This window comes from Muntiacus reevesi, chromosome 18, assembly GCF_963930625.1.
Source record: "Muntiacus reevesi chromosome 18, mMunRee1.1, whole genome shotgun sequence".
NCBI lineage: Eukaryota > Metazoa > Chordata > Mammalia > Artiodactyla > Cervidae > Muntiacus > Muntiacus reevesi.
In genome coordinates this window covers 43,900,712-43,919,211 of record NC_089266.1, presented here as the reverse complement: position 1 = coordinate 43,919,211, position 18,500 = coordinate 43,900,712, and the positions used below count along the sequence as shown (strand labels likewise).

Below are 18,500 nucleotides of genomic sequence, written 5' to 3'. Positions count from 1 at the left end.
TTCACATAAAAATCCTGACATCTGATGTCAGAGAATCGGAAGTCCTGGCAACACCACACTTGGACAACGACCAATAGCTGGAGCTGAGACACGGCTGCCTCTTTCAGACAGGACCTGTCATTGTCCCCACCTCTTACTTCTCCTTGGCCACCTTCTTTCATTAATATTATCCATCCAGGCCCTGTAGGCATTTCCATTTTTGGCTTCCACCCTCGCCTACCTCATCTAACAATCCTTTTGTGAATTAGAAGAAAATTCAATATGAACTCATAAATTTCCACTGGACTTCTAGAAAATAAATTAGTGAAATACCTACCAGGGAAGAGGAAGGAGTTCTTTGAAAAGTACATGGGTTCCCCTCCTCATCTTTTTCAATCTTTCCCTTCTTGATTACCACATGTCAGTGATGTATGCTGACATTACCATTAAATTATTTCTAGTTTATAAGTAGGCATGATAAAATGTACTGATTCTTCTTCAAGGATCACTAAACAGAGCAATTTATGATAAGCAATCTCATCCATTAATGCACACCCAACCCCTTTCACTGGGAAGCTGACTAAACCAACCTAAAACTAAAATTGTCACTGAAGATGCAGACAACAAATCAATCTGCAATTATGTACAATCGAGAACTTCTAGAAGGAAACAGATGGTTTATGATCAGTAATTATTAGGAGCCAGGGTAAGTTCATCAAGAATAAGACACCAAATAGATGTCACTTTCTATTTATATAAAATTAACACATTGGTTGATCAGAGGAATGTGGTAGAAATTGTAATGATTTCAAAAGAGCTCTCCATGAAATTTCCTGTAAGATAACAAGGTAAAACATGGGCTGGATAATGAAATATTTTTAACTGGCAGAATAATCTTTCCCCCAAAATTCTGAATCTGTGTCACTGGGAAAAGAGTTCTCTAGTAGAGCACTAAAGGGTTTTGCTTGCTTGAGCGACCTCACTCTCTAATCACTTGGTATTTAACATTACTTTTTATCACTAACTTGAAAGATAAAAAACATAGCTACCAGATTTGCAAATAACACAATGCTGAGAAAGATATATAATGGGACAAATGACAGAAACAATGTCTGAAATGACTGAGCTAGAACAAATGAACTGAAAAGAATATGACATTTAATAGAGATATATATGTATCTGCAGTTAGATTCAGAGTCAACTAAAAATGTCAAAGACAATTAGAGAGGAGGGGACACTGCTTTAATAACACTTCACATGAAAAAAATCTGATTTCAATTAACCCCAAGATTAATACACATCCACAGTGGGTTGGGGCTTCTACACAGTGAGTTCATGCAGTAGACAGGTGCTGTCCTAACTGTGGAACATGACTGCCCACCGTTATGCAAAGTCAGATTACACTTGAAGCACCATTCTCCATTCTCAGGGGCACTTGTAAAGTGGTACTCTGAACACCTAAGGGGCTTTCAGATGAGGGAAACGAGAAATGATGAGGTCACTAAACCGAATAAGTTAAGAAACAGCTGAAAGAAATGGGGATGTTCTACCTGGAGAAGAGAAAATTAGGGGAGACATGATGGCCGTCTTCAAATGTCTGAAGGATTGCTATGTTGAAGAGGGAGTAGAATAGTCGTATGTTGTTCTAAAGGGCAGAACTAAAACTAAAGGAGAGAAAGTTAAAGGGCAATCATTTTAGTAAAAAAAAAAAAAAAAAAAAGCAGAAGCAAAAACCTTCTCCAATGAGGAAAGCCATCAGCAGATAAACAATACTCTCTCAAGAGGGCTCTCAGGAAGTCAGTCTAAGGGGAGGTTAGGCCAGATGAATCCTAGAATCTCTTCCAACTATACCATTTTTGACTCCAGAGCTCCTGAATGCTGTTTGGTTTGAACTAGCCTTGCATTTTCTCAGATAGCCATCATGAGAGAATCTGTGTTACTCTTTATAAGGTGCCATTCAAAAGACAAGGGGCAGAACTTCACCACCAAATGAGAGTGGTGATCCCTTCAAAGCAATCACCTGAGACAGCTGCGTTCTTATTCCAGAGCTGATAGTGCTCAAAAAGCATCACTGAAACTCTTGTAGGATGCCTGCAGAGTCCGTCTCTGATTCATATAAGATATAGCCTCACCGTTTAGCAGCCATGTCTACACCGCTGGTGAACACAAACCAGCCTACTCATTTGGTACAGTTCTGGCCCTCAGTGGGAGTCCAACAGTAACCCAAATAAGATTCATTTCTAACCAAAATCTACTTAGCTTGATCATGTGTCTTAATTAAGCCCTGCTCCCAATGACATCTGGATGATTTAAAAAACCTAATTCATAAAAATTTGACATTAGATACAAATTAATATTATAATAATTAGGCTCTTAAATGCTCACAAAATGTAAAATCAATTTGAACAAAGGCAGCATGACCAGAATAAGAACATAACTTCTAAGTTTATTGCTTTGAGGGAATGTATACAACCTATTTTGTTGTTGCTGTTGCTCTTTTTTAAAAGTGTATTATGTTCTAGGCAAACTTCATGTGTTGGGTTCAGTTATAAAGACCTAAAAAACTAGTGCTATAGATCTTTTTCCTTTTCCATATTCCTTTGAATCCTTAAAGTTGGCTATTGTCTTCTTTTCAAATAAATATCCAAGGTACTTAAAAAGTAAAAAAAATATATATAAATAATTTAAACAACAGAAAAGTTTTTCAAACCAAAGATATTGTTCACATTAGTATGGTTTTATAAGTTGTACTATTTTAATGCAAGCTGAATACATTATAACATTTGGGATCAATGTCTCTTTTCCTTACTAAAGTCCTAATCTATTTCTGCAACTCTCAGTCAAAAGATTTTCAATTTCCCTACACATTTTTATCCTCTAATTTAAAAAATACTTTAACTTTCTGAGTTAAAAAGGCAAAAATCTTACTTTATAGTCCCCTAAATATATCTACTAATTTTTAAACATTGAGGATGATTCCAGAACTAAACATTGTCACCACAGTGAGGATTTTAGTGGAAGTTAGTTGGGCATCAGTTGGCTTGTTGTCTTGGTAGTAAGTATTTATGTAATAAATAGTCATCCACTTTTTTCCTTTTGTATTTTAACAGAATGCCTGGTACCCAGTAAATAAAGTTAAGAACCTGTTAAGAACTGCAGTGAAGATTTTGTTCTTTACAGATTGCAGCAAGTCTGAGTTGAGGAAGCTCTGACAGATGCAAAAGGTACACCTGTTGCAGGTGCACATACAGCGTAACCGGGCATGGCTGCGAAAACACACAGAAGGACAGGAGTTGAGTTCTTACTTACAAATATGGCACAAGTCAGAGTGTGCCAACTTAAAAAAAAAAAAGACTTAGGCATAAGCAACACTAAGGAAAAGGACAGCGTGGGGCATGCTAAAGTTGTGCAGAATTCCACGTTTACAAAAAATATAATCAACAGCAATAGCTCCCTCCTCCCTCCCTATAGAAAATCTGAGGAAAATCAGCTAACACGCTTGCTTTTTTTGGAGGGGGGATAGAATTATTAGTACAAGGGTTTTAGTGGAATAAATATGCACAGCAATAGATGGCACCCTCATCTAAATCAATAAACGAAAAACTGAGTAAGCCACAGCATCCACCGAAAGGTCAGAGTTGGCTAGCATTGAAAATTACCACCCCCTCCTCCTCCCTCAGGATACACACATGCCTGAAAACCAGGAAGGAGAATAGTGACAAATACACAAAAAAGTCAAAAGACGAGTATGTACATTCAACCTGAGGAGATATGAACATCGTCTTTAATCCATCAAGCACCATGGCTCCCCAAGGAAATCAAAGTGCTTCATATATTTCTATTTGAACCCAAAGTATGGGGTTAATTTTCATCTGCTACCAGCAGCTAAGTATCTGCTAACATAGCAGCTAAGTATGATAACATGAAACTCTGGGTAAGGGTGTAAAAATCAACAATGGATCCAATTGATCTTAGATATGAAATTTAGGGAGGCTTTCTGACTCCTTTCTGGTTGAGTGAGTTGCACTGGTTGGTACAGGCACGTGGAGCCATTTAACCTCCACTTAAAAACCAAAGTAGGGGGTCCCCAATGACTGCTCAGGGGTCAGAGCCACTCAGACATACAAGGCCATCACACTACCCCTCAAGAGATACTGGCGCAAAACCCACTCAGAAGAGTGCTACCTGATGAATCAATTACATCCCTTCCTGTAACACCTGAACATTTCTTAGAGGCTTCTCTAAAGGGGAAGTCCTTCTCAAAGGACTGGCCCAAACTGACTCGGCTTAGCTTGTGAGATCTGATGAGACCACAGCAGGCGGTGGCATGGTTGTGGAGATTAGCAGCATCCCAATAATGCCTAATTCTCAACATGAAGAAAAACAAGGATTAATTTTTCAAAAGACTCTTACAGGCTCGAGATACTCCATTTTAAAATTTGACTTGTGATGATGAACACAGCACTGGTACTAAGTCACTGCCAGCTGTCATACTGGAATCCAACTGTTATTTTATAATTGAATCTGACTCTTCAACATACACAGGCTCTGCCCACCAAAAAGGAGGGATGCAAAGTATGCTTAGCAACAGGGAGATGCTTCATGAGAAGTAATTTCGGATTAACCATATAAACAAGTGTCCATGTATGTACATTTATCATATACACACGTGCACACACACACACACACACTCACAAATATTGCAGTAAAATTTTAAAATATGCAAATCAAAAAACACGGTTGCAGTTATTTACAAGATTAAGATAGTGCATTTACATAGTAAAAAAAAAGACACCATAGTATACAGCTAGGCAGTAAGACTGACCAAGCAGTGCGTTTCTGGATAATTACTAATTATGGTGAAAGAGATCTGGTCATCTACAAGAAAAGGTCAACAAAATCCCACAGAAGCCATAAAGAAAAAGTAACTTACAAAGGAAGCCATAAAGAAAAAGTAACTTACAAAGCAGTTTTTAGAAAGACCCAGATTTTTCTCAAATTCTCTATTCTATCAGTGTTGCCCATGTCTCGGTAGAGTCTGTCTTTGTAATGATCCTCTCTGTAGATAACATACATGAGAGTTTTAAAGCAAAGGTAAAACAGAAATAAGGTTTTGCTTATCTAATAGTAATAGGAATGACTTCTCTTCCAATACAAATAGAATTTCAAGGGTTTGCTGCATTTTTTAAAATGTATTAGTTAATGGAATAGCAATAAAATTAACTCTGCTTTGAAAAATCTGTACAAATTAACACCCTTTTTGAAAAACCTCAGCTTCTAGCAATTTTTGGGTACTACTCTGTTATACTGTAGTTTTCATAAGAAAAAAATAACTTAGTAATAGTATAATAATAAATAAAATAAACTATGAAGTTCTGAGAAACGCACTGCCTGAAAAACTACCTTGTCACAGAATAGAATTTATACAAACACAGTACTTGAGAATGCCATTAAGAGCCATGCAATTTTAAGGCAGTTAGTAAACTACAAAGATGACCACAGTTATGTGCTTGTGCATATGCATGTATAGATATACAATAAATGTACATAAAATTTGTGGCTCATAACACTTAATGTAAAACATTTATATAGAGGGAATTCTAATTACAACTGCTTTTAATAGCACTAAAAAAAGATGTTATATCCTGAATTCAAACATATCTATAATTTAAACAAAGATTCATAAAAGATTTTAGAATCCTTCACATACTCAAAGTCAATTAATCAGCAGAAAAAAATATAAAAATGAAATTTTTGTTCATATGAAAATGCTTTATTAGCATGATGTCAATCCCACTTAATGGTAGTGAGACTAATTTTTTAATGCTGGGTGAGGGGCTGAGTTTTACTGTACTATCCTATTAAGATAGTTACAGCCTGCTCAAAAATATTCAAATATTGTCAGATTATATATACTTTATATAATTATGATTATGCAATTTTATTCTGGTATTCAAACTAAACTTGCATTTACTCAAACTTGTCCCTTCTCATTACTAAGTCTCTGTTGCTGAACAACTTCCATGTGACAGAGATTCCACCCTCATGGCTAACAATGACATGCGATGTTACCACAAACCATGCAACATGAAAATGACGGCAGAGCAAGTACTTACGGGTACATGGCCATCGTTGTCAGTTTAACAAATATATCTTTACTGGGTGCTTCAGCAGTATTGCAAGTGAAGGCTTGTGGTGGAGGCATTTTGTGTTTCCTGCAGAAATCAGTAGGTGAAATACTATACTCTTGTTTAACTTCATGCAGGTCTGACTTTGCAGCTACGATTAAGCAAGGTATTCTGCTGTCCATAAAGTGTTGCTATAGAATAAAAAGTGAAATCAAAATCTGATGACAAGCTCAAAAATTACTAAATTTCACTCAAGGGGCACTGAAATTTTTCTCTAGATAGGCAAATCATCAACAGTTTCAGGGAGAAAGTGAATGAAGAGGCAAGGACTGGCAGTTGTCTAGGTCAGTGACATAATAAGACCAGGGCCACTTTTCTAATGCAGATAATAATACAAACCTATAACAATTCTTCAAATTCACTGTAATTAAAAAAAAAATTTTTTAAAGATCTAATACTTTGAAATAGAAACCTACCTAAATTCTTCTATCCTAAAACACACTATTTTCATTTTTTTATATTACCTCTAGTCCTTAGGGCTTCCCTGGTAGTCCCCGATAGTAAAGAATCTGCCTGCAATGCAGGAAACTTGGGTTCAATTCTTAGACTGGGAAGATTCCCTGGAGATGATGGGCATGGCTACCCACTCCAGTATTCTTGCCTAGAGAATTCCATAGTAGGGGAGCCTGGCGGGCTACAGTCCATGGGGTCGCAAAGAGGCATGACTAAGCGATTAACACTTTCACTTTCTAGTCCTTAAGCATATGCATATATATATGTGTGTATATATATACACACACAGACACACACACACAGATATTTACATAGTGGCAGTCATGCTGGATATTACTATTGAAAAATACTGAATTTTCCATGTTTTCAGAATTCAAAACCATTATTTTTAATGACTATATAGATTTCACAGGACCATTTTATCTCAATCTGGTAAACTACCCTCCTATTGTTAGATATGTGGATTATTTCCAGGTTTTTGCTATTAAAAACAATCCTAGAGTAAATTCCTTTGTACATAAAGTTTTTTTACTCTTATTGAATCTTGTTGACAATTTCAAAGTAACTTACAACTTCTGAAGCCTCATGTTTATCTCGTTGCTCTATTAATCTTCTTGGTATAATTGGCAATATGTAAACCATGTGCATTCCTAAGAACTTTCACTAATGTAGAGGTTCTTAACCAGGGACGCACATCAGAATCACTTGTAGAAAAAAGTATTTTTTAAAATACAAATGTCTGGGACTGTACCACCTCAGAATGAAAGCAGAACCTTTACGGATAGGATGTATGTATCTTTAAAAAGCTCCACAGATAATTTTCTTGCATTTCCTTGGTTAGAAAACACATTACTATTCTATTAAACTCCTTACAAAGTTAAACTTAGTTATGGGCCAAAATTGAAACAAACCTTAAAAATCCTTGCACAGTATTCAAAGGATTTAGGGTTACTGACATCATATACCAGGCACACAACATCACAAAGGATCTCAGCCTCAGTCAAAAATTCAGATTCTGAGATATCATGCAACTTGGAAAAAGAAAAAGACAATGAGAAACATAAGTATCATAACACTGATGCAAAATTAAAGTCATGATGTTTTATTACTTGCTTGACTTAATTTAAAAATACTAGTTTAAAAAAATACTAGTTAAGTATAATTTTTCAGACTCATTAGAAGACACAGAGATAAACAAGTAGCTTTCCGATTTTTGTAGATGAAAAATGGTGATTAAGGTCCTACAGAAACTAACATTTAGTGAGTGACTATAAGTGTACTGGGCAGGCCCTTAACATGCATTCTCTACCTACTAAAGATAACAAACAGGTTACAGAGATTAGGTCAACTGCCAAAGATAACTCAAACCAAAATTTGAATTCAGATGATTCCCAGTGGGACGCCTAGGTGGCGCAGTGGTAAAGAATCAGCCTGACAAGCAGGAGACCTGGGTTCACCCCTGGGTCAGGAAGATGACCTGGAGAAGGAAATGATAACCCACTCCAGTATTCTTGCCTGGAAATTCCTTGGACAGAGAAGCCTGATGGGCTACAGTCCACGGGGTGGCAGAGTTGGACATGACTGAGCACATACATACGACTCCCAAGTCTTTTTTCTTTCTACCACACCACTCTTCCTCCCCACCAATCAAAAACACAGAGCAAAGGATGGTACATTAAGATTATCACTGACCACAGATAAACTACCACACACCTGCACTAAAACCTTCAAACTAATTTCTAGTCAACAGTAAAGGATGTAATTTTTAAAAATATAAATGAAAGAAAGAGCAAAGTGGATTGAATTTTTTTTTTTACTTTTTTATGGTGGTATTACATACAAGTTAGCACACAAATAGATAAATTTTTACTTGTATCTACACCCATGTAATCACCACACAGATTTAAGAGAATTAAAATTAAATCTAATGACTAAGTCAGGTAGAAAAATAAAACCACACAAAAGCCGTTAAATCAAATCCAGTTATGTTCTCAAAGAGTCATTTAAAAAATGTACCCAATAATTAATAATCTTTATATGCCGGAAAACTTCTTACCAACAAATATTTCTCTTGTCCATAGACATAAACAGTGTTAATTGCATAGTATGATTTATGATCATCGCGAATTTTCTTCTGCCTCTGAAACAACCAAAAATCTCAGTATTTACAGTAAGAAATCACAGTAACTAGTTTTCATCAGCACATGTACTTTGTGTATATGTGTGGGTGTGTTACCGAGAAAAGGATATTCTTCCCTATGCTATATATTATTTATCAGTACAAAGAGCATATTGATTTTGTTTCTTAGTTCTTAGGCTCTAAAATAAGAGATGCATTTGTTCTGTACAAAGGGAAAGCAGTAGCTGACAAGGAGGTAAACTGCACTCACTGAGCCACCTGCCGGCAATTCTCATTACGCTATGATTTGGCCGGCTATTTCACCTGAAAATACGTCAACCTCTTTACTCAAGGCAGTAGTCACAATCAGATATCAGCAATGTAGAGTGCTACCTTTACTTCATGCCAAGCCCTGTGTCTGATACTTTCGTATGTGTATTTATTTAATCTCCATCTAAAAGTTAAAAAAAAAAAAAAGATGGCTAACACCAATGAAGCAAAGATAATGCTAGTTCAAAGAGATTACTGTTACATTTTAGTTGTACTTTACTATTACACCTATGTAGCATCTAAAAAGGTCGATGGTTATGAAAAAATTATGTAAACACATGACTATAAAAATCTACTGAGTAAAGTTCTAACTTTCTGAGCTCTCACCATTAAGTTTCTTCCAAGAAGAGCCTGAAGAACTCCACTTTTCCCACAGTTTTTCATCCCAATTACATTACATCGGAACACGTTTCTTTGAGTTTGCTTTTTCTGAAGGTCTATCTTTTTATCTCTTGTTACTAAAAAGGAAAATAAAAAGCTAATTATGTACCACGTACACTCACTGAACCTTCACTTCGCCTTCTGCAAAATATGATATTGCTATCTATTATTTATATGAAGCATTTGATCAGTAAACAAACTGTATGATAGCCAACCTGTATGTAAAATGAAGTACAGAAGATAATACAGAAGGGCCTCTTTAGTGAAAAAGGTACATTTCTGAAAGTCAGTTACAACTGACTTTTTCTAGTAACCACGTATTTATTTTATCATAAAATAAGTAGTACCTTTACATAAGAAAACAGTATCCCCAAAAGGAACAAAAATTACAATGAATGTAGCACACACTACATGCCATCTTTTTTTCTATTACTGTCATAACAAATTATAAACTGAAAGATACCACCTCAAAACCTTACTCTCTTGGGTCTATAAACAGAAAGGTGATAGGCACTCTAGATTTCCAAGGTAAATCTGTAAAAGAGGCAGTGCTGAAAATAATCCTGTATCAGCAGAGCAACGGGCATCTTTCTTGAGGGAAAGAGACCTCCTTAAGCTGCACCCAAAGATTTGACTACAAGAAAGCTCACCAGAGACACTATTTATAGTAGCAAAACACTGAAAATGATAAAAAACACAAAATTATAGTTCAGTAAGTTATAGACTATCCATATGATGATATATTATATAATATTATAGATATATAAAATACACTTATTGATAATAGAAATACGTCCACAATATTTTGTTGCGTGAAAGAACCTCATGCTGGCTAATTAGTTCCTTATTCTTTGGTGCTGAAGTAAATACTGTCTAATTGGTTAAGTATTTTAAAGGGTACTTGCTCTGTCAATTTCACATAAGCTGTCATCTTGTAACAGGGCTTCCCGTAAGATACGTGCCTATTTTTTCCCCACCAATTAGGATATAAAAACTTCTTGAAATGATCAGTTCCCTAATTTATTATTTCATATTACATCTATATATTTTTAGTGGAGCACACTGTTTGGCAAGGATGCCTGTTTAACATTACAAAAATCTGTAAAACATTTATTAATGTGGTAAAAAGTTATAAAACTGAGATGCACCATCAGTTCAATATCAGGATCATGCATTAATACCCACTGCTTTTAATGTTTAAAGAAAATTAAAACACAAGATGGACTGTAAATACTTTTAATGCCTATCAGTTCAGTTCAGTACAGTCAGTCGCTCAGTCGTGTCTGACTCTTTGCGACCCCATGAATCGCAGCACACCAGGCCTCCCCGTCTATCACCAACTCCCGGAGTTTACTCAAACCCATGTCCATCGAGTCGGTGATGCCATCCAGCCATCTCATCCTCTGTCGTCCCCTTCTACTCCTGCCCCTAATCCCTCCCAGCATCACGGTCTTTTCCAATGAGTCAACTCTTCGCATGAGGTGGCCAAAGTATTGGAGTTTCAGCGTCAGCATCAGTCCTTCCATTGAACACCCAGGACTGATCTCCTTTAGGATGGACTGGTTGGATCTCCTTGCAGTCCAAGGGACTCTCAAGAGTCTTCTCCAACACCACAGTTCAAAAGCATCAATTCTTCAGCACTCAGCTTTCTTCACAGTCCAATTCTCACATCCATACATGACCACTGGAAAAACCATAGCCTTGACTAGACGGACTTTGTTGGCAAAGTAATGTCTCTGCTTTTTAATATGCTATCTCGATTGGTCATAATGCCTATAGCCTTTCCTAATTTTCATCCATGAAGTACCCTCAGGGGTAGACTAGAAGTAAAACCTTTACTCTTTCTTTCTTGATAAACAAGAAATCAAGCATTTCAATTCAACAGAGATTATCAAATCATGAGCAAACAAGAGTATAGACAGGAAGACTAATGAAGATGCATTTATTTTCACTCTTTTTACATATGAAACTGGAATCCTGAAAAAAGAAAAATCTAATTAAGGGTATTTACACACTTACCTGTGATGGCTGAAGCCTGAGATTCTTGTTCAGTCAATATTGAATAACCTAGATAACCCAAATACTCCAGGCACCGCTGTACATCTAAATAGGTTGTGAGCCTAGGAAAAAGTTGAAAATGCAGGAAGTTTCTAAAAGAATATCTATTTTAAAAAATCACAACAGCTCAAATAGCTTTAACACCAGACCGAGATAAGTTTTGTCAGACTGCTTTAATTTCCCATGTGCTCAACCACGGCTCTTCCTACTGTGACATTCTTAGGGTAGAGAAGAAAGAGGAGAATGCAACATAAGGGGTGGAGGGGGTTCCTGTATCTACTCCATCGGCCTGGAAAGAGCAAAGCCACACAGACGAGCAGTGAGCACCAAGAGCACCAAGTGCTCTAGGCAAGATCTAAAACACAGATATTTTATGTTATCTGCTTCCCAAGTCACATACTATACTGCAAATACTGGCTAGTTAAGGACTTAATACTGAAAGGGTTTGCAAAAGGTGCAAAACTAAAAGAGTGAAAGGCACTTGAAATTAATTAGCCTTTCTTATGAGTTGAAAAAAAAAAGACCAGACCCTGGTGTTGAGAAAGTTATTCTCACCAAGGCTAAAGCATTAAATCATTATGCACAAGCAGAGGATTTTCCTATCGCCCTAGACAATAGGTCAACTTTGCTGTAACTAGACTGTAGACACCCTCACTAAGCCTGAGTGCATGCAAAGCAAACAACAATCCCTCAAAGTGTCTTCCACTTTGTAAAATATGCTCGCCCCACATTCCAAAAAATATGAGTTTCCCAGGTGGTGCTAATGGTTAAGAATCTGTTTGCCAATGCAGGAGATATAAGAGACTAGGGTTTGACCCCTGAGTCAGGAAGATTCCCTAGAGAAAGGCATGGCAACCCACTCCAGTATTCTTGCCTGGAGAATCCCATGGACAGAGGAGCCTGGCGGGCTACAGTCCATGGGGTTGCAGAGAGTCGGACATGACTAAAGTGACTTAATACACTCATATTGCAAAAATAAAAGGATTGTGCAATAACAGTGATGATTCCTATTCCCTTAACCAGAAAAGTATCAAAACACAACATTGTAAATCAACTATACTCCAATAAAATTGTTTTTAAAGTATTAATGTTCAGTTCCATTTTGATATTACTATTTCCTTGTACATAATCCAAAAGCAAGCACATCCCTTCCTGATAAATTTATAAACATCTATAGTTCATCTTAGAGATAGCAGTGGCACTATGTTAACAAATCCTGCTCACAGACAGCTAAGATTGAAGCATTTCATAAGATCTGACAAATTCACAAAATAATGCATGTAATGCAGCACAATTTCGAAGCAGCTGTAACTCCAGAGGAAAGCAGTGAGCTCGATACTCACGTCCACTGGGAAAGGAATCCCTGGTAGGTTATCCAGCCTTTTTCGTTTGTACAAACTGTGTTATTCACATCTGGCCCCCACGGTATGTAAGGGAAAACTTTAAACAAGTCTTTGAGCTCGTCAGGCGACAAAGCACAGTCTCTATCCTGAAGACACACAAGGAAGTATGCATCATGCTTAGATATCTAAGAGGGTAACTCCCGAACACGAGAGCCTCCCAATCTTGTAAAGCTATGCTTCCAAAAACCCACGAAAATAAATTTTACATTTTATCAAAAAAACTCCTTGCATGCATGTACAGAAACCTATGCAAGAATCTATCAGAAACTAGACTTTTTCATCTTGAGAAAATAATAAAGTAAATAAGAAAAAGTATTTTTGCTAGTTTTAAGAGCTTTTGAATAATTTTTGGCTATGTGACATGAGCAGGGCTGGTGGTAAAGAATATGTCTGCCGATGCAGGAAGCGTAAGAGACATGGGTTTGATCCCTGGGTCAGGAAGATCCCCTGGAGAAGGAAATGGCAACACACTCCAGTATTCTTGCCTAGAGAACCCCTTGGACAGAGAAGCCTAGTGGGCTAGAGTCCATGGGGTTGCAAAAAGCCGCACATGACTGAAGCGACTTAGCACACATGATATGAGCACCCAAAAGCTCAGGGAATAGAGCTATGCTATTCACAGAAAAACATTTTATCATATATCACAGAAAGCTGCAGCTGAAAGCTTACCAAATCATGCTTATCAAAAGTACTTTGGAGAAACAAATATGCGTGATGATTTAATTCAGTAGTGCAATCAGGAGGTATTTTTAGCCTGTTGATGAAAAAAAAGTAAAATCATTAATCAAATACTAAAATTTAATTTGAGAAATGAATATGAAATGGCAACAAGTTCTTTCTGTAGGATGAAAGCACTTACAGAATATGTTTGCTGCAGTCATTTAGACTTTCCCAGGGGAAGTTGCTGCATTGCTATGGTAATCCCCAGAAGAGCCACAGTAGTGCTCCTTCCAAGGTGACATATACACTTTCTTAACTATCTGAAGGGCAAGTGGTATTAAAAAATGTACAGACAATACTGATTAAACTGTAATCAGTTTCTAGCAGCTTCTCCTACAAACTAACTGTAAGTCAAAATTATGAGCTTTACACAGTATCAACACTGTAATGAGTTGAAAATGATGTGAAGAGATGTTATTTCTGCCTGATTTGATTTTTGACCCACCCTAAATTTGAATCAATAAACATTTATCAAATGCATCGAGATACTGGGGACATGAAAACATGACAGGCTCCCTACCTCTAAGGAACCACATTCAAGCTGGAGACAGAAGACAAGTAGATAATCTTACTATCTCAACAGAAAGCGGCAACCGCTAAGTGGACAAACTACAGAAGCTAGGGGAGCTCTTGAGAAAGCAGACACCTTGGTCTGGGGATGGGAAGGTGTCAGCACTGCTGAGCGACACACTTGAACTGAGACTTGAAGGATAACAGACAGGAATTGGGTTGGAGGGAGAAGAAGGAAGAGTAAAAATACCGTGGGCAGAAGCCCAGGGTGGGAAATAATATCTGATTTGCGGACTAGAAGTAGTTTAGTATTTACTTCTAGAGTGAAGGCAGAGAGTGAGTCAGAGCAGAACAGATCATGAATGACTTTCTATACCCGGTTAAGAAGTTTCAGCTTTATCCTGTCTTGAAGGCAGTGACATCGCAAAATCTGTGTTATGTATCTATCAGTATTAATTCTTGCCACAATGTGAAGGACGGGAGTAGATAGTTTAATGAGACTCAAGACGTGGCTCTAAAGGGGTTATTATACAAAAAGTTAAAGGTAGAGCGCACAAAGAAATTAAAAGAGATTTCAGTGTAAGTCACAAAGCCATAAAAGATGACGTTTCCTTACTGTCATTCTTTAGAAAGCAATAAGCAACCTTCTACGTTCTGTAGAATTTATCTACCCACATAAATGGCACAGAAAAGAAAGCTTGATAAAAAGGTCTTGGGACAAATGCATTCATTCCATATATATTTATTGAAAAATCTGGGAAATTACTTGAGCGAAGTTTGAATAACTTTGACAAGGGGAGTTTCAACTTAGAACTGATTAGTGGACCAGGAATCCAACCAGTTGCTTCCTCAGTGATGGGGAAGGAAAACAACGACAGTTTTTCTGAACCCTTACAAGGAGAGCTAGCAGTACCATGCTAAAATTAAAAAAAGGAGGACATGAAGATCATGTGCTATTGAGAGAATGAAGAAAAACGGCAAAAGGCTCAAAGGCCAGATCTCACCTCCCTGAGAAGCCTACTTCCCTTGGGTACAGGAAAGGCGTCCTACAGTAAGGCAGTCTCCTATTTCAGGATGATGCTGGGTTCATCGCTAAACAAACAGAGCTTAAACACACCACTATTTAAAGGAAAATAACCACAGAGAGACTGGCTGCTTAGGAAAAGTACTTTATCCTGAACTGAGAACAGGCTATAAAACTCAAAGAGGACAGAGACTAATGCTAAGAAAATGCTAACCAATGTATTTTTGACTCCTTTGATTCTAAAAACAAGTTCATCTAGCTTCTCTCATCTCCTTCCTCAATAAAATGAATTTAAAAGATAACTGTATTTCTCCATAAGAAGACCAAGAGGCTGAGCCATGCTATAAATCAGTGGCTCTTTTAAGTGGGGATCATCTCACTCCCACGGGCACATTTCTGGCTGTCACGACTAGGGAAAGAGGTGTTGCTGGCATCTAAGGATGTGCTAATAAACATCCTGTAACGCATAGAACAGGCTCTACAATAATGAATTATTCGGTCCAAAATGTCAACAGTGCCGAGGTTGAGAAACCCTGCTATAAACGGCTCTATAAAACTAAATTATTCCCAAGTAGCTCAAAGCCTACTATCTACGTGCTAAATAAAACTTTAAAATACTGGCAAGTGAAATCAATTAGAAGCCAAAGGTACATACAAGGGGAATAAATATTCAGGTGTCAAATCCAGATCGTCATCATAACCAAATCGTCGAAGCACAGTCCAAGTAGTTTCATGTCTCCCTCTCTGAATAAAAAGTGTGTGTAAAAAAAGAAAACCTGAAATAAAATAAATTAGTAAATATAGCTGACGTGAAAATGGGTACAGGGTCACATGGGAGACAAGCATGTAACACACAATGGCAAGAGCTAGACTCATGAACATATGCGTACGAGCTGTGCATACTGAAGGTCAGATCAAAATCAAGTTCACAAGTGTCTCAAAGAGCTGATTTCAGAATCATTTCACATATACACCCAGGTCAGCAAAAGGTGGTACTAGATGAAAGGGCCAAAAACACATCCCAAGGTGTATACTGACATTCACAAAGTTATACGATAAAAACAAACAAAATCATTTTCTACCTCTGTATGCTTATTTCTATAACAAGAAAATTGTTTTCTGATTTCACTGTGGCGCTATAACATATTTTACTTGGTACTTGGAACATTCAGTACTTGGTAAATTTGACTGGGAGATAAAATGTCTTCCTTAAAAATAATTTCTATTTAGAGGATGCTTATGAGTAATAAGAATTTTAAGATAAATTTGTTTCAGAATTCTTTTATCTTCAGAGGGAACTCTGCACTCTTGAAATCCAATAAATTTACCTACCTCTAATTGATACTGACAGTGGAGGTAATTATCCCCACCGATGGCCTGCCTCTTCCAACTCTGAAATATCCAGGTTAGATTTTTAGGTACACTAGTAAATACAGACGTTTCCCTAAACGTCTAGATAGCACTATAAAGACTGTTGCCTGCTGTCAAACTTTTTAAAAGTTTGAAAGGGGGAGAAAAGCACCTTTCACCCACCTTTCAGTGTCAATCCACTGTCAGCCACACCATCACTTATATGTTTTCTGACCACATTTTTGACATCTTCCAGAGCTTGAGGGGCTAAGGGAGTGTTGAAACAAATTCTCTGGCAAGAGATATAAAAATAAAGTTAAAAACAAATCAGCATGAAAGTCACAAATACAAATATTAATCCACAGAGCAACATTAAGACAAAGAGTTGCAAGCAAAGGCAACAAATTCTGAATTAGGACAACCTCTACTTTGTATTAAGTAAAGCATGTCAGACCAAGAAGGGCATGATTTCCCTACCTTCCCCATCGAGTTCCTAAAACACAGAGTGCTTTGTTTAACTATGTTATACAAAACCGAGAAGTAAAAATAATTCAGAATTCAGACTTCAAGTCATTCTTAATACACCCATCGTACACTGTGAAATGACACTCTCTCAGAGTCCCCTCAACTCCTAAGCAAAAGAGATTTTATCCCATAGGTAGAGATTAAATAGCCTGATGTGAAAGAGAGATTTTACATGAGAGAGATCCATGTTTATCAAAATACCATTGGTCATGCCAATAAATTTTTTATAGCTTTTCTCAGCAAAAAAAGAAAAAAAAAAATCAAGATACACAAGTATCTGAAATAAAAGAAGGCTACCTGAAAGAAGTTGAGTTCAGCATCATTGAGTGTACCATCATTATCTTGATCGGATATTTTGAATATACGAGTAAGGGCTTTTATACAGGCTGGTTTCATCTGTAAATCATTGAGGAAAAATAAATTGTTTTAATGCAAATAGTTGGGATTTTAAAATATGATTTTCATAAATATACTGAGAATTCTGAATGTTTTCACTGTCAAATACATAACATCAAATATAAACAAAATGAAAAATTAACTAAAGCAAAGCCACTTTTATCCTCAAGCCACTTTAAGTAAATGCGACAATATTTACTTGGACCAATAACTGGAATAGTTAAACTCTCCCTTCATGACCACATACCTTTGAAGATGAGCAAAAGAGAAATCCATCTTTAGAAAAAGTCATTCTTCCAGTCATTCAGAAGAAATGCCCTCTCTCATTCCATGAGCTGACTTATAAAACTATAGCAAAGGATTTTTTCTCTCAACTTCTCTGATTTTTGATCTTCTAGCAGCAAAATAGACCAATACTTTGGCCACCTCATGTGAAGAGTTGACTCACTGGAAAAGACCCTGATGCTGGGAGGGACTGGGGGCAGGAGGAGAAGGGGACGAGAGAGGATGAGATGGCTGGATGGCATCACTGACTCGATGGACATCAGTTTGAGTAAACTCCGGGAGCTGGTGATGGACAGGGAGGCCTGGCAGGCTGAGATTCATGGGGTCGCAAAGAGTCAGACAGGACTGAGCCACTAACTGAACTGAACTGAACAGCAAAACAGGACCAAATGTTTCGATCTGTAACTTGTGTTTATGTGTGTATGTATCGAAGCTGGGATATAAAATGTACTTCTTCCCAAGACGATGACAAAACAGCACTGGTTGATGTGCAAAAGTTCTTTTTTTTTACTACTTGCCTATTATGAGATAAGAATTATACTTTTTAAAACAAGAACTTTGCCTTTTGTGACTCTGTAAAACTTTTATAAGAAAAGCTGCTGGAAATGTATTTCAACAATTTTTATTTTAGGATTTATAATGGATAGAACAAATATTTGACTATTTAAAATAAGGCCCATGTGCTTCTAATTTGTATAACTGCTATAGGAAAATCATGGTCAACAATTCTAAGAAAATAAAACTTTCAGGGAGATCTTTGAACACTGCAAATGTGGAGG

At 37.0% G+C, this 18,500-nt stretch overlaps 1 protein-coding gene across 7 annotated transcripts in view; it reads right to left on the bottom strand.

The window, feature by feature from the left end:
• The window catches only part of RHOT1 (ras homolog family member T1), a 61,603-nt gene that overhangs the window by 9,192 nt on the left and 33,911 nt on the right, over window positions 1-18,500 (bottom strand). For 3 of the 7 annotated variants that reach the window (XM_065908621.1, XM_065908623.1, XM_065908625.1), the window contains exons 9-20: window positions 17,338-17,436; window positions 16,699-16,807; window positions 15,821-15,941; window positions 13,581-13,665; window positions 12,852-12,997; window positions 11,470-11,570; window positions 9,397-9,527; window positions 8,677-8,760; window positions 7,532-7,651; window positions 6,096-6,298; window positions 4,943-5,038; window positions 3,123-3,245 (exon numbers count right to left, since the gene is read on the bottom strand). In XM_065908621.1, the coding sequence (XP_065764693.1) occupies window positions 3,123-3,245; window positions 4,943-5,038; window positions 6,096-6,298; window positions 7,532-7,651; window positions 8,677-8,760; window positions 9,397-9,527; window positions 11,470-11,570; window positions 12,852-12,997; window positions 13,581-13,665; window positions 15,821-15,941; window positions 16,699-16,807; window positions 17,338-17,436 (1,418 nt within the window). The remainder of the gene's footprint in view (window positions 1-3,122; window positions 3,246-4,942; window positions 5,039-6,095; window positions 6,299-7,531; window positions 7,652-8,676; window positions 8,761-9,396; window positions 9,528-11,469; window positions 11,571-12,851; window positions 12,998-13,580; window positions 13,666-15,820; window positions 15,942-16,698; window positions 16,808-17,337; window positions 17,437-18,500) is intronic. The other 4 variants (XM_065908622.1, XM_065908624.1, XM_065908626.1 and 1 more) reach the window with 3 other exon arrangements.